The sequence below is a fragment of the Leptonychotes weddellii genome, chromosome 4 (assembly GCF_054177405.1).
Source record: "Leptonychotes weddellii isolate Sample4059 chromosome 4, ASM5417740v2, whole genome shotgun sequence".
NCBI lineage: Eukaryota > Metazoa > Chordata > Mammalia > Carnivora > Phocidae > Leptonychotes > Leptonychotes weddellii.
Genome location: NC_138372.1, coordinates 103847476 through 103865110, shown reverse-complemented (window position 1 = coordinate 103865110; position 17635 = coordinate 103847476). Strand labels below are relative to the sequence as shown.

Genomic DNA, 17635 nt, shown 5'->3' with positions numbered 1-17635 from the left:
ATGAACCGAGAGGTTGTGTGCACTCACCCACTTCCTGTCCCGACTGGTGTAAGGGGAGAACGGTGAGGGGAAAGCAGAGCTTGGGGAAGTAGGTTGTGGGAAGAGGGAAGAAGAGGCTGATGAGAGGCTGTGGGAAAAGTCCCAGTGCTGTCCCTCACCCGCCCCCTGCCCCGGTTCCCTCATCCTTCTGGGGCTGAGATTAAGTAAGCTGGTTTCTTTCTACTCTCCACCCCTCATTGTGAAAAACAGCTGAGTTTAATTATATCCTCTTGTGCTCTTTGATGTTACTGACAATGCTAACAGAAGAAAGAATAAACTACAGCCTGCTTGTTGTTTAGTTTAGAGTTCAAATATGGACTTATACAAATCTTCTGCTTTACCCTATGTCCACTCTAAAGAGTCAAGTGGAAGAAGGTATAGAGAGGATGGATTATTCCAGTATGTGGGCACCAGGTATCCTCTATCACCCTGGGCCAGCGTTATTAGTATTTATTATTCTCATCTTATCCATTAGGGAGAAGTGATGGAGTTAACTGGTGGCACATGATGGAGAGAAAAAGGGGAAAAAATGCAGAGATGACTTTCTGTATAGAGAGATCATTTCGGAGGAGTGTTGGTAGTACCGGTCACAGAGGGAAATGACAATATTGCGGTGGGAATGCGTATCGGGTGTGGTCAACAGAGAGTCATGGTCAATTTCATGCTCTGGGATAATCTCCCTTGCAAACTACAAAGTTTTAGAAAGCAACTTTTTTCCCCGACTCATTCGTAAGTTAGAAAAAGTTACCTTTTTTAGCAATAGTAGTAAGGTAGAAAGTTAAAGAATAGATACAGAGACCGAGTTGGACCTTAAGAACTTTGACTATGTCGAGATAAAGCTTTATAAGGTCAGGCATGCAAAATCAAATAAAAAATACCCATGTGACAAATTAAAGTCCTTCTCCAGGTATGGTACACATCCTGATGTGCATAATTTCCATATAACTGTAGACCTTATATAACCCTATAGAACTGTAGGTACACATAGATCAGACCTCAGCTGCACTTGAACTATGACCACTCAGGTCTCCAGGCGCATGGCCCACTTTTCCATGTCAGCCCCCTTCCCTTCACACCCCTGGGTGCAACAAACCTTCGCTACACTCCCCAAGTGTCTCATCCATAGGGGATGCCTAACTCACCACCCCAATCAAGGGTCTTCTTTATCAATGTCAAGTGTGACACAAGTTTATCAACGTCTGCTTTCTCCGTTTTCTGACTCCTTATCTACATAGGATCTAGAGCTGCATCCATCCAAGTAATCATTCCTCTTGCTGCAGAGCAGTGGTTTTCAAACTATGGTCCTGGAACCCTTGGAGTCCATAGATCCTCGCAGGGGCCAGTGTAGAGAGTTTGAGTAAAGTCAGGGCCGTTGGACTCTTTCCCTTTCCCCAGTGCTACCACAGCAATCTTGCTTCATTCCACGTTAGACGCTGGGGTTCCAGATTACCTTTGAATTTCTTACTCAGATAAGGAATCTACTAAAGCTTGCCAAGTTTGGATGGATGAGATGGGGGCTGAGCTGGGTGACTTCATCACACACCTTTACCAGAATGATGGGGACTGTCATCCCCAAGATTCCCTCAGCTTCCACCAAGAGCCTCTGAAGTGCTTGTGTCCATGCCAGTCTGTGATTAGATTAGACGCCCAACAACATCTCCTGAAAACTGGAATTACCATTCCCATTTGATGGGTGAATAAACTAACCCAAAGAGGCAAAAGGCTTCCTGAGTGGTTATGGCTATTGAGTCAGAGCCACGAGCCACGACACACGCCAGTCTTCGGATGTTGAACCCCAACTCTGCCCACGATACTCTACTGTTGAATATGTGTTCTGATCCTCTCTTGAAGGACTTTACCTGCATACTAATTCATTCCTTTGATCTCATCTTCCCAAGAAGGCCTTATCAATTTCCCAACTTAAAGAGGGTCTGAGGGAAGAAACGGGAGTAAGAAATGAAGATCATAAAGGCGACCCTTTCTTGGAACCCCTGGAAGTCCCTTGGACTACTTTAGGTTTTATGGCACATGGCCTTCCCAACATGAATTACCATGGCCAGTATCAAGAAACAAAACAAGCAAATTACTGAAAATGACTAACAGATACAATTAGACTATTAATAGTCAGTAGCTGGCATCATTCAAACGCGCATTTCCTTGACACACCAGGTACATTGCTGGGTTTCTTCTGCCCTTAAACGCACTTCAGGAAATGTGCGATTCCAAACTAAACAAACTTGCAACTTCTAGGCTAGTACTAGAAATATTACAAATGAATATTTCTTAGAACCCTAAAGATGTATCTAACGAGAAGGATTGGAAGGGGGTAAATAAGGAAAAGAATATAGTTCCTCTGTTTTCAAGAATACTAAGGACTTAAAAGCACTTGTACCTTAGGTTAGTAACTTAAATACCACATGTGCATCATTTAGAATGTGCTGTGCTCAGAACACTCGGGATTGAGTCTCCAAAATGGAGTGCAAAGTGACCCCTTCTGCCTCATTGTCTCTCTAGCTGGTGCAGGCGTGGACATAAGTATAAGAGGCTGCCTTGTTTTAGGGAAGATGACATTCAAGTCAGACCTGAACATACGCACACACTCCTTCAGTGTGAAACACCCATCACTGTCTCCAAGGAAGTGCACTTTGGAAGGCCTTTTTCTCAGAACCACTACTGGGAAACATCCAACACAAATGCTTTCTCCCTGGAACATCATGACGCTGAAGCAGGGAGGTCTTCGAGAACTTACATGCACCCTGGATATTTAATACTTCACCTGGGCAGAAAAGTCAATTAGCTTTGGAAGCAGCACTTTGCCCCCTTCTTCGCTCTTCAGGAAATCCAGCAAACTGCCTGTTGGTAGAGGAGGAACCAGTGAGCGTAGTTCAAACACACAAACAAAATGTTTGGAATCGCACATTTAGTTTGGAATCGCACATTTCCTTTCAAAATCCAAACAAAAGTCAAACGATCCTTACTATTAGCAAGGAAACGCACAGAATGATGGCCTTTACGATTCTGTATGGCCAGAGTGCCTTTTTCTGAAGTTGGTCAAACGCAGTCCCCTCTAACCTGTTACCTTTGACCTGATGTGACACGTGGCGTGTGGGCCAGGTAAGAAAGGGTGATGGTGGACACTGTTTTTCTAGCTATGCGTTTCAGAGCACTTTGCACCTGCCACCACAATCCACTTACTGCAGCTGCCTGATCTTCAGAGCTGCTCAGAGACAGAAACCAGCAGGTCCTCATAGCAGGCCTGCCTGGAGCAGGCACTGGGCTAGGCTTGCTGCTCTCTGTGTCTAGCAAAAGCACAGAAGTCAGTGCAAGCTGTAGGTGCTCAATGAGAAAGTGTGTCAATAAACCCTCCTACTTCCTACGGCTTCATCTCTAAAACAAGACCTGCTTTTTCTCCTAGAACTTAAAGTGTCACCCTTAGGCAAGCTGCTTACCCATAATGTCTTAGTCCCTGTAAAGAGGGCATGTCCTACTAGCTATTATCAGAGGCCTCGTGAGGACAGATTTAAAGCACGTGCCACGGTGCTTGGTGGGCAGTAGTGCTCAATAAATGTTCTGCTACTTCATCCTCAACACAGAACAATGGTACTTAGCCCTCCGATTGCTAAGAAGATTAAGGGAGATCACGCAGGGAAAGCATCAGAAACAATCTGGTATACAGTAAGTACTCAATAAAGGCTAAGTATTGTTATGAGGAGAAACTCATATTTACGTTTATGATCCAAATACAACTAGTTGCTTAATTCAACAAGGATTTACTGAACTACAAAGTGTCTGATCTGGAGCCTGGTTTCTGGGTTAGAGCAACCTAAGCCACAAGGGTTAGTTTTTTTGTTTTTTTATTTTTGTTTTTAAACAACGTCTTTTTTGGAAAGGACTCTGAGTGACTGCTATTTTGAAATATTTACATATATTAAACAAGAAAATGTAATATTCATCTTTCTAATCTACTCAGTTGTGACATCACACTATGAGCTCCACGATGCATGATTCTTAATTCGCTATTATTGTTTATGTTTCTTTCTTTTCTTCCTTCATTCCTTCTAAAGATTTTTAAAGAACCATTTGGCAGTTTGCTAGTATCTCTAACTGACGTGGAGGAAGAAGGGTAGTAATTCAAACCCTGTTATCTGAAGGTAATATCGGCCGGAGAAAACATGTTTGCTGGATACCTCTTCCTCAGTGATTCTGATGACAGAGGAATGTAACCTCTAACAGTTTTAAAAATGTTCACATTTTAAAGTGACACCCTGAACACTTAGATAATGCTAGAGAGGAAAATGAATGCATTTTAGGATTTTGAGAACTGCCGTTTTAAAGATATAACAAAAATACTCTTCTTTGAAATATGTATTTTTTGGACAAATATTTATTAGGGACCTTCTATGTACTGTGTGTGATTCATATGGCTAATATGAATATGAAGACAAATGCAGAGAAAATAGAAAGATTATACATTATTTCTATAATACAGATAATACACAAAATATTTCTGGTGAGGTGGTTTACAAAAATGTTCTGTTTCCCCATGTATTCAGATTTTTCAGTAGTGAGCATGCTGTTTTGGAATTAAAACTATTGGAACATTCTGTGAACATTTAAACGCTTTACTTTGGGGCGCCTGGGTGGTTCAGTCGGTTAAGTGTCTGCATTTGGCTCAGGTCGGGATCCCAGGGTTCTGGGATTGAGCTCCATTGGGCTCCCTGCGTAGTAGGGAGTCTGCTTCTCCCTCTACCCCTCCCCTGTTCATAATCTCTCTCTCTCTCTCTCAAATAAATAAATAAAAATCTTTTAAAAAAATAAATGTTTTACTTTTGAAGTTTGAAGTCTTTCAAAAGCCCTGTGTTTGGGGGGCACACTCACCCTTGGCCATGTACTCAGTGATAATGTAGATAGGCTCCTCTCTGGTGACCACGGCATAGAGCCTCACCAGCTTGTCGTGTTGAAGGGTCTTCATGAGGTTGGCTTCCTCCAGAAAAGCTTGCACAGACATAGTGCCTGGTTTTAGGGTTTTCACAGCCACTTTGGTACTATTGTTATAGGAACCTAGAAAGACAGCAGAAGAGAGGGCATGTTTTATCCAACTGAAAACCAGAAACTTCATGCAGAGTTAGAAGAAAATTTATAGATAGAAAAAACTGACACAAAACTCTAGACAGTGTTAACATTAGGGGAGGCCGAGTCAAGGGTGTCTGAGAATTCTCTGTACCATCTTTACAAAAAAAAATCTAAAATTATTCCAAAATCAACAAGGTTTCATAAAGCAATATTTTTGGAAAAACCTCCAAACGCACTCCATCATGGAGAAAAGATTTTCCTCTAATGAATAAAATGTTCTTTATCCAAGAACAAAAAAAAGTGCATAGCAAGGCTCGGTATACTCTTACACACCACACACACACACACACACACACACACACACACGCATACAGGTCTGGAAGAAAACACACTAAAATATGCCAAATGCTGGCCATCTCCAATGGTGCAATTAGAGTGATTTCATTTGTGTTCACAATACCTTTAACTACCAAATTTTCTACAATGAATATGTATTATTTTTGTAATCAGGAAAAAAAGGTTTGCATTTTTTTTTTAAATTTTTTAAAGATTTTATTTATTTATTTGACAGAAAGAGACACAGCGAGAGAGGGAATACAAGCAGGGGGGAGTGGGAGAGGAAGAAGCAGGCTTCCTGCCGAGCAGGGACCCGATGTGGGACTCGATCCCAGGACTCCAGGACCATGACCTGAGCCAAAGGCAGACGCTTAACGACTGAGCCACCCAGGCGCCCCAGAAAGGTTTGCATTTTAAAAAATTATATATACTAACTTTGAAGTATAATATCCTAGAGTCAAATAAACGTTTCCCCAAGTTTTCCAAGAGAACTGGACTTGGGTGACTCTCCATGAGCAAAGGCTTCTGTACGGAAATGTCTGGGAACCACCGTCTGCCTCCCCCTCCCCCATCCAGGAGATGCAGCAGAAGCAGAGAGTCCCGCAGTGAAGAAACTTGTCAGACTTGGTTAACCCCAGCACTTCCCACACCTTCTTGACCACAGGACACACTGTCATGTACCTTTTCACATCCTGTGAAATGCACTTTGGGAAATACTAACTCCTTCATATAGTGTCCCCAAGGTCCCTTTTTCTGGAACCTGCCCCAATGGCGTGCTTAATTCTAAGACTTTTCTCAGTGGTTTGGCAAAGCAGAAATAGAGATAATCATGTTCCCCTTTCCTCTCCTCTCTTTCTGTACTTCTCTTGGAAGTGCAAGGAAAAGGTGAGGAAGGAGGAGCAGCAGGTTCCCTGCGGGTTGCTCTACCTGGTGTACTACAGTTTTTTGTTTTTTTTTTTTAACCTGCCAGCGAAATGGTGATGTCTAGCGTCTGATCTCTTTGTTAGATCACATAATCACCTGTGTCTGTACAGAATACAGAAATGACTGGAAGCATGCTCAATAAAACACCAACAATGATGATCCCTGGGTGGTAGAATTTGGAGTGACTTTTCCTTTCTTTTGTTCTTTTCCATTTTGTTTCATTTTGTGAATGAATATGTATCTTTCTTTACAAAAGGGATTATTTTTTTTAAAGGAAATTATATCTCTATTTCTACACTTCCAAATGGGCCAGAAAAAGTGTTAGCTACAGCTAACAGTCAACCATACTTACTAACTTTTCTTCTGATCATTAACACTTACTACTCTGTTAAAACTTTTCCTTTTATATTTCACTTTGATTTGTACTTAGTAGTAGCTTGCAGTGTTGTACAGAAAAATGAAAAATGCAATGTATAAAGTAAGTGTTAAAATGTATGGATAAGCCAGTAATAGAAAGCTGACAAAATACTGTACTAGGTTATTTTCAAAAGCCACAACCTACAAAAAATAATGGAATCATAAATCTATTAAATTGATTTTCCATTTAAATGCATAATTACACACAATATGATCTTTCTTATAGCCCTTAAGAGTAAATTTAAAGTAAATTCCACCAACAAAAGTCCTTTAACATTGTATTTGAACCAAGAAGATTCATTATCTCAAAACTACAATAAGATATCACCTCACACCTGTCAGAATGGCTAAAATTAAAAAGACAAAAAACATCAAGGATTGGCAAGGATGTGGAGAAAAAGGAACCCTATTGCAGTGTTGGTGGGAATGCAAACTGGTGCAAGCACTGTGGAAAACGGTATGGGGGTTCCTCAAAAAAATTTAAAATAAAACTATCCCATGATCCAGGAGTCGCACGACTGGGTATTTACCCCCAAAACACAAAAACACTAATTCAAAGGGATACGTGCACCCCTATGTTTATAGCAGCATTATTTACAATAGCCAAACTATGGAAGCAGCCCAAGTGTCCGTCAATAGATGAATGGATAAAGAAGATATATATATATATATATGCAATGGAATACTATTCAGCCATAAGAAAGAATGAAATCTTGCCATTTGCAACAACATGGATGGAGCTAGAGAGTATAATGCTAAGTAAAATAAGTCAGAGAAAGACAAATAGCATATGATTTCACTCATATGTGGAATTTAAGAAACAAAACAAGGAAAGGAAAAAAGAGAGAGAGAGAGAAACCAAGAAAACAGACTCTTAACTGTAGAAAACAAACTGATGGTTACCAGAGGGGAGGGGGATGGTGGGATGGGTGAAATAGGTGATGGGGATTAAGAGTACACCTCATCATAAAAAAAATTAAAAATTTAAAAAATTAAAATAAAAAAGATTCATTATAAATTTGTTTAAAGGTTTATATATAGGTATTCAGTTACAGGAATAAATCTAATAAATGAATTTAGAAAGTCACAGGATACAAAGTTAATAAACAGAAATCTGTTGTATATCTACATACTAATAATGAAGTAGCATAAAGAGTAATTAAGAAAACAATCCCATTTATAATTGTACCAAAAAGAATAAAATATCTAGGAATAAATTTAACCAAGGAGGTAAAAGATCTGTACTCTGAAAACTATAAAACGTTGATGAAAGAAATTAAAGATGACACAAACTAATAGAAAGATATACCATGCTCATGGATTAGAAGGATTAATATTGTTAAAATGAACTTACTATGCAAAGCAATCTACAGATTCAATGTAATCTCAATCAAAATGCCAACAGTATTTTTTACAGAACTAGAACAAATAATCTGAAAATTTGTATGGAACCACAAAAGACCCTGAATAGCCAAAGCAATCTTGAAAAAGAAGAACAAAGCTGGAGGCATCACAATCCCAGGTTTTGAGATATAGTACAAAGTTACAGTAATCAAAACAGTATGGTACTGGCACAAAAATAGACACATACATCAATAGAACAGAACAGAGAGCCCAGAGATAAACTCATACTTTTATGGTCAATTAATCTGTGAAAAATAAGGCAAGAATATACAATGGGGTAAAGATAGTTTTTATAATAAGTGGTGTTAAGAGAATTGGACAGCTACATGCAAAACAATGAAACTGGACCACTTTCTTACACCATACACAAAAATAAAATTCAAAATGGATTCAAGACTTAAATATAAGACCTAAAACTATAAAACTCCCAAAAGAAAGCATAGGCAGTAAACACTTGACATCAACCTTTGAAACATATTTATAAATATGTTTCCTCAGGCAAGGAAAACAAAAGCAAAACTAATCTACTGGGACTACACCAAAATAAACAGTTTTTGCACAGCAAAGGAAACCATCAACAAAATAAAAAGACAACCTACTGAGTGGGAGAAGATATTTGCAAGTGATACATCCAATAAGGGGTTAATATCCAAATATATAAGGAACTTCTATAACTCAACACCAGAAAAAAACAAATAATCTGATTAAAAATGGGTAGGGGATCTGAACAGACATTTTTCCAAAGAAGACTTACAGATGGCCAACAGACATATGAAAAGATGCTCAACATCACTAATTATCAGAGAAATGCAAATCAAAACCACAGTGAGATCTCACCTCACACCTGTCAGAATGGCTCGTATCAAAAAGACAAGAAATAACAAGTGTTGGTGAGGATATGGAGAAAAAGGAACCCTTTGCGCAGCCACTGTGGAAAACAGTATGGTGGTTCCTCAAAAAATTAAAAATAGAAATATCGTATGATCCAGCAATTCCACTTTTGGGTATTTACCCAGAGAAAATGAAAACATTAGTTCTATGTTTATTACACCCTTATGTTTATTACAGCATTATATACAATTGCCAAGATACGGAAGCAACCTAAGTGTCCACCAGTAGACGAATGGATAAGGAAAGATGAGATCTTGCTATTGGTGACAGCATGAATGGACCTAGAGGGCATTATGCTAAGTGAAATATATCAGACAAAGAAAGACAAATACCATATGATTTCACTTAGATGTGGAACCTAAAAAAACAAAACAAATGGACAAACAAAAAACAAAAACAGACTCAACAGAGAACAAACTGGTGGTTGCCAGAGGGGAAAGGGGTGTGGGGAAGGGCAAAATAGGTTTAGGGAATGAAGAGGTACAAATGTCCAGTTATAAAATAAGTAAGTCATGGAGATGAAAAGTAGAGCATAGGGAATATAGTCAATAATATTGCAATTATGTTATGTGGTGACAGATGGTAACTGCACTTACCAGGGTGAGCAGTGAGTAATTTATAGAATTGTCAAATCACTATTTTGTGCACCTGAAAGTAATATAACATTGTGTGCCAACTATCCTCTAATAATAAATACAAAAATTAAATTATATAAAATGCAAAAGAAAGTTTATACATAGAACCTCAGTTACATGACTATATCAGTGGCAAACAGCAAGAAAATACGATCTCTTTGACACATGTAACTGACAAAGGACTAGTGTCCAGAATATGTAAAGAATTCCTATAAATCAATAAGAAAAATAGAAAAATAGGCAAAGGCTTGAATAGACATTTCAAAAAGAAGAAGTCCACTGGGTGATGGACATTAAGGCAGGCATGTGATGTAATGAGCACTGGGTATTATGTAAGACTGATGAATCACTGATCTCTACCTCTGAAACTAATAATATACTGTATGTTAATTAATTGAATTTAAATTAAAAAAAGAAGTCCAAATGGCTAGGAAACATGTAAAAAGAACTCAATCTTATTAGTAATCAGAGAAGTGCAAATAAAGCCATAGGAAGACACCACCACCCAGCTCAACAAAAATGACAAAGCCTGACAATGTGAGTGCTGGTGAGCACACAACCCTAGTGGGGAAACTGGGGCAGCTCCCTAAGGCCTTCTTCTGTGCTCTTTTCTGAGCGTCAGTAAAATTCAGCTGGGAAGCTTCTATCTTTACCAACATTCCCAGGGGCCCATGGCGGATTTTGACAGAGCAGCCTTCTTTCAAGTGCAATTACCTTGAGTGACCACACACACACACACACACACACACACACACACAAACACACAAGGGCTGTGCTGACCAGCAGCCCCCCTCCTTCTAGATACAATTCTGTTGATCAGGAAATGGCACACTGGAATCTCTTGTACATTTTGCTGGGACAAGAACTTTGGAAACAGAGTTGGCAGTATTTAGGAGAGATGAAGATTCATACTCCCATGATCCAGTAAACGGATTCCTGGCCACCCTTGAGAAAGTCACGTACCCTTTGCACCAGTACAAAAATGTTCCCGGCAGAATTGTTCATAGTGGCTTAAAACTGGGAACACGTCCAGTTTCATCAATAAATAGTGAAATCAATGGATAAGCCTTCTTACCACTTGAGTACTTATATAACGCAACACTACATAGCAATGAAAGTAAATGAACTGTAGCTACACCCCAAAAACATGGATGAATCTCACAACGATAATACTGAACAGAAGAGGCGAGACATAATACAAGAGTACATTTGGTATGATTCAATTATATAAAGTTTAAAAACAGGCAAGACTAAACTATATTGTTTGAGGATGCACACCCCCATATACAAAAGTAACAGAAGTGTAAAGAAAAGGAAATTATCACAGAAGTCCAAATGGCAGTTGCCTTTGGGGAACGGTCTTTTGGGGGATAGCGAGGTTGGGGTTGGGAAGGGATAAGTAGGGGCTTCTGGGTGCTGGCAAGTTTCCAGCGTGTGATCTCAGTATCTACCACACCAGCTTTCCTTTTGTAATTATTTGTGATCTTGACTATTTGTGCTGTACATACTTTCCAGTCTGCTTGTTATATGACACAGCAATAAAAGCGAAAGAAACAAAACTATTCCCTCTCTGTCGAACAATGGAACTCACTGAGACTTTTACATCATATAAAATTATGGCTAAAGGATGAAGAAAATAAATGCTTTCCAAGGGTAGGGGGAAAGTTATCAGGAAACAGCACAGCTGCTAAAGATATTAAAAATGCTGATAGGGAGTTTGAGATGAACAGTGACTAAAACAGCTGTGTCAAGAGCACAGCTCAAGAATGGCAGTAACTCCCACTTACTTGTGTCTTGGGGTTGTGGTATTTAAGCAACAGGGCATGTTTCCAACTTGCACTAAAGGCATGGTTTTTATTCGGTGCTACGGATCAAACTGTACTTTACCAAGATATTCTCCAGTATTCAATTAACCTGCTCATGGAGATTTGGGTTGGCATTACAGATGCAAATGATTTTTTTAAAAAATTCATTTGAAAGTAAAGAATGTCTTGAAGAGTGCCACTTTGGCACAGTTAAAGACAGTTGGGGTGACAATCTGAGAAAGCTCTATTTTCAGGTGTGCCTAATTTGCTAAAGAACACCTAAGTACCACAAAATGGAAGTTGGTAAAAAAAGATGCATGGGGTTGATTTTGCAAGTTGGCTGGTGATTAATTTCAATGCAGTTGGCTTAAATGAAAATGTATCAAGCAAAACCTGAGTGGCTCAGGCCATTAAGCGTGGGACTCTTGATTTCAGCTCAGGTCATGATCTCAGGGTTGTGAGATCGAGCCCCACATCTGGTTCTGCGCTCGGTGCAGAGTCTGCTTGTCCCTCTCTCTCTGCTCCTCCCTCCGTTCATGCTCTGTCTCTAAATAAATAAAATCTAAAAAAAAAAAAAAAAAATCAAAATTCAATTCAAAACAAGTTCCCTTTCTTCTACAAAGTCTCTTCGTAGACCAAGTGGTAACAGGAAACATCATCCTTGGCTTCACTAACTAGTCAGTTCCCTCGGAATCCAATAATCCACGGGGGAAAAGCGTGTCACCAAGCCAGATGTCAAGAGGATCACATGAAGGACAGGAAACAGCTTGAGGGAGAAACTGCTTTCTTTTATCCCCACCCCTCCTCCCCAGAACAGGTCACTTCCTCGTATTTGTTCACTGCATTTCAGACCAAAAAAACCCAGACCATAAAATGTGACTGGTGGTCTATGAACCATTCCTCAAGCTTCACAAAAATATCAATTTACTTGGTTAACAGTGATATCATTTTTAATTTGTTCTTCTTTTTCTATCAATGAGAAAAACTAGCCTGCTCATCTCTTGAGAAATAAAATAGAGAAATAAAAAGAGAAAAAACAAAATTCAGGCAGCTCTAAATGGCAGACCTTGTTATTACACCAACCCTCAAGAGAGTTGGAATGAGACATACAGACACACCTAGGAGAGGGGGCAACCTTTGACCTCTGATGCATAACATAATGTCATCAATCATTATTCTTTTGGTTTTATTCCCAGTATTCCTCTGCTAAATGCATTCAACATATTGACCTTATTTCAATAGCTAAGGAAGAGCTCCCTGATAGCCAAATTCACAGAACCGATATATCTGCAAAAGACTGCAGATCAAAATTTCTATTTTGTTCTTTTCCCTTTCTTTTTTAAATTTCTTCCTTCTTTCCTTCCTTCCCCACCCTGTTCCTACCACCTCTTCCTTCCTTTCTTTAATACAAGACCAAAAAGAGAAAAGCCCGATTAAAAAAAAAACATCTATGTCAATATCCTGGCAATGATATCATACTGCAATTTTGCAAGATGTTAGCATTGGGGGAAACTGGGTAAAGGTTACATGGGATCTCTTTGCATTATATATATATATATATATATATATATATATATATACACACACACACACACATATATATATGTAATATGTGATACAATATATATGTATATAAAGCTTTGTTGAAATATAATCCATATACCATACCATTTGCCTATTTAAAGTATACAATTCATTGGTTTTTATATATTCAGAGTTGTGAGCCCATCAGCACAATTATTGAAACATTTCCATCACCCCCAAAAGAAACCCCATATCCCTTGACAGTCACATCCCCATCCTTCCACCTGAGGCAACCACTCATTTCCTTTGTCTTTATAGATTTGCCTATTCACAACATTTCATATAAATGGAATCACATAACATGTGGTCCTCTGTGTCTGTCTGGCTTTTATCATTCAACATAGTGTTTTCAATGGTCATCCACACTGTAGCATGTGTCAGTACTTTATTTCTTTTTCTTGCTGAATAATATTCCATGGTATGGATACACCACATTTTGTCTCTCCATTCAGTTGATGGACATGTGGGTTGTTTACACTCTTTAGCTATTATGAATAATGTTCTTCCAAATATTCATGTAAAAGTGTTTGCATGGACATGTTTTCATTTCTGTATTATTTCTTACAATTACATATAAATCTATAATTATCTCAAAATAAGAAGTTTAATTTTAAAAACCCCAAGAAACAGGGGTGTCTGGGTGGCTCAGCTTGTTAAATGTCCAACTCTTAGTTTTGGCTCAGGTCATGATCTCATGGGTCATGGGACTGAGCCCTGGGTCGGGCTCCACGCTCAGCAGGGAGTCTACTTGAAGATTCTCTCCCTCTCCTTCTGCCCCTCCCCACCTCTGTGCACGCATGAATATGCATGTGCACGCACATGCTCGAGTGCTCTCTCTCTCAAATAAATAAATAAATCTTAAAAAAAATAAATAAATCTTAAAAAAAAAAAACCAACAAGAAACAACTTTGTTGAGTGAGGAAATCCTGGGTAATCTCTCCTATTTCGGTCTTTCCACTAATGTTACCATACTTTCTTTATAAGAAAATTCAGTATTTAATAATAACAACAGTTCTCTGAGTGCTGTCGACTACATGCTCACCTGAATCATCTCATTTAATCCTCACACCATGCCTACAAAAGCTAGGTTCTATTATAATCTTTCAGATAAGCTTCTGTTGCCTCTCTCTTATAAAACATTATTAGCAAATCAAACAAACCAATTAAAACCTGAGCAAAGTACTTGAATAGATATTTCTCCAAAGAAAACATATAAATGGCCAGTAAACACATGAAAAAATAAACACATATACTCAACATAACTAATCACTAGGGAAATACAAATCAAAACCACAATGAGATACAACCTAACATCCATTAGGATGGCTACCTTAGGAAGGAAGGAAGGAAGGAAGGAAGGTAGGAAGGAAGGAAGGGAAAGATAGAAAAGTAAAGAGTAAGTGTTGGTGAGGATGTAGAGAAATTGGAACCCTTGTGCACTGTTGGTAGGAATGTAAAGTGTAGCTTATACTAAGGAAAACAGTATGGCAGTTCCTCAAAAAATTAAATATAGAATTTCCCTGTGATCCAGCAATCCCACTCCTGGGTATATACCCCAAAGAATTGGAAGCAGGGTCTCAAAGAGAAATTTGTGCGCGCATGGACATAGCAGCATTATTCACAATAGCCAAAAGGTGGAATCAACGCAAGTGTCTATCAGTGGATGAATGGATCAACAAAATATGGTATATACATACAATGGAATTTAAGTCAGCTTTAGAATGGAAAGAAATTCCATCATAGGCTACGACATGGATGAACCTGGAGGACGTTCATATAGCTAAGTGAAATAAGCCAGTCACACAAAAAAGTACATACTTTATGATTCTGCTTATTTATAAAGAAGAAAGTAGAATGGTGGTGGACAGAGGCTGGGAAGAGGGTTATGGGGAATTGTTGTTTAAAGAGTATAGAAGCCCAGTTTTCAAGATAAAAAGAGCTTTGGAAATTGGCTGTCTAATCAGAATGTCCATAACAGTATTGAACTGTACACTTAAAAACGGTTAAGATGGTAAATTTTAAGCTATATGCATTTTACCACTCACAAAAAATTATTAGCAAATCTATTCAAATGCTGAATTTTCACCAGATTTTTACCCTCTTTCAAACAGTTTAAATCCAAGTAACACTCTCGATAGAACAGTTAAATATTTTCCAATGCCGCATTTCTCCTCTCTTCTAAACCTCAGTTTCTCCCACTACCTCGGCTCATGCTAAAAAATGTTCTCTAAAGTCAGTATGAAGATTTAGCAGGTGGCCAGTGGAAGCACATGAACAGGAAAAGGCGAGAAATGGGCAGGAGGATCTAGTATATCTGGAATTGGAAGCAGAAGTTTTCCTCATCTCAGAAGGACCAATGAGCTTGATGTGCAGGTGACAATTTCAGCACAGGCTTGGGTCACTCAGGACAGAAATGTACTGTGAGCCGACTGACTCAGGCGTTGACCCCTGCTGCTACGCTAGCTCACCCCCTCCTCAGTTTCTCTGGCCGAGTTGGGCTGGCATATGGCACCTGTGACCACCACCATGGCAAACCTGGCAAAGAGTTTACCATTCTACTTGCTAGTAGCTCTCAAGAAAATTTTAAGAAGGGATGCCCGGGTGGCTCAGTTGGTTAAGCGTCTGCCTTTGGCTCAGGTCGGGCTCCTTGCTCAGCAGGGAGCTGCTTCTCCCTCTCCTGCTGCTCCCCCTGCTTGTGCTCTCTCTCTCTCCCTCTCTCTCTCTGGTAAATAAATAAATAATCTTTAATATTTAAAAAAAAGAAAATTTTAAGAAAACACAAGAGGACTAACATAATCTCTTCCCCTCAAAGCAATAACTTCCCAGACTAGCAGATCTTATCCCTTCTCTCTCCAGTGCAAACATCATGTAGTTTGATGCCTTCATCCCGGCTTCACAGCTGAACATGAGGAGGTTGGAACAGAACTCCAAACCATCATTTCATATGCAGGGTTACTGTTTTAGAGCAGATGAGTACACCCTGTTAAGCTCCCTCTACTTTTCTCTTCATGACAGGTATGCAATTCCTTTGCTGGCAAATATTCACAGGAAGGTCTAACTGGATTATTTATAGTTCGAACTCATGATTGAAGTTGGGGAAAATCCACTGAAATATAGCTTCCAGTGACTATGGTCAAATATGGTAAAATAAAGAAAATGAAACTAGAGTGCACAGAACCATATTGTATAGGAAACACGTCAGGTATAGAATTTTATTCTCATTTCAGCAACTGAGAAGATGGTTGTTTGCCCATTTTACTGATGAGGAAACTGATGAGGTCAAACTAACTTGTATATAGCTTTTAGCAAGCAAGTGAGTCCAGGTCTCTGGGAGGCCAAAGCAGCTGGTGTCTTCACTGCCTTGAATGACTTTGGGCAAGTCACTTGTCTGAGTCCAGTGTCCTTGTTTATCAAATGCTGACAATAATTCCTATCTCACAGTGGTACTGCAATGAGTATGAGAGATAACTGAAGAATATGTGCCTAGAAGGGGGGCAGTGGACACTGTACAGCTTGGATAGTCTTTCCTCCCGTCCTTCTTCTTCCTCATCCCCCACTTCATCACCTCCTCCCCATTCAAAGTCATGGTAAATACAGGGAGGAACATGGTTCCCTCAGTGAGCCAGCGGAGTTGGAGAAGACACGTTGGGAGGAAGCGTGGAGGAAGATAGGGGCAGCTTCTCTTTAGAGAAGTGATGGCTTCTAAGAGGGAACAGACCTCAACATGAGCAGATAATGCTGAAACCATTTGAGGAAAGTTCTTTTGGAGCAGAAGATATTTACAAGATCTTAAATGATCTCCCCACAGATTATCAATTAATTATGAAAAAGAACTAAAAAGTAGTATTTACAATGGAGAAATCTGGTAGACCTCCTTAAAATCACACAGACCATGAGCAATAATGGGACCAACTAATATTTTGTGCCTCCTGGTAGATGCCCTGAGGACACAGCATCGTTTACTTCTTAGATACTATTCATGCACAAAGGCATTTCCTGAGCCAAATCATGGAAAAATCCAAATGAGGAACATTCTACAGAACAACTGACCCATGTTCTACAAAATGTCAGTGTCATAAAAGATGAAGAAGGACCAAGGGACTGTTCCAGATTAGAGGGTAGTGAAGACATGTCAACTCAATGCAAATACATGATCCTAGGGAGCTCAAGGGCATTACTGGGACAACTAAAGGAATTCTAGACTTCGTATTAGATAATAGTATGTATTGATGTTAGATCTCCTAAACGTGGCCAATGTATTGTGTAAGATAATGGTCCTGCTCTCAGGAGACACATATTTCTGTATTTAGGGGTGAAAAGTCATCACATCTGCAACTCACTGTGTATGTGTGTGTATGTAGAAAGGAGAAAAAGCAAATATAGCAAACCACTAACTGGTGAATTCAGGTGAAGGGTTTGCAATGTTCATTACACAATTCCAGCCCCTATTCTGTGGATTTGCAAAAAAACATATTAAGAAATAAATACAAACACCTCAGAGGAATAAAGAAGGTAGCTTTTTTTTAA

At 39.2% G+C, this 17635-nt stretch overlaps 1 protein-coding gene across 2 annotated transcripts in view; it reads right to left on the bottom strand.

Annotated features, from left to right (window-relative positions):
- LYN (LYN proto-oncogene, Src family tyrosine kinase) overlaps positions 1-17635 on the bottom strand; it is a 108717-nt gene that overhangs the window by 32769 nt on the left and 58313 nt on the right. For both annotated transcript variants that reach the window (XM_081816009.1, XM_081816010.1), the window contains exons 9-10: positions 4918-5100; positions 2816-2892 (exon numbers count right to left, since the gene is read on the bottom strand). In XM_081816009.1, the coding sequence (XP_081672135.1) occupies positions 2816-2892; positions 4918-5100 (260 nt within the window). The remainder of the gene's footprint in view (positions 1-2815; positions 2893-4917; positions 5101-17635) is intronic.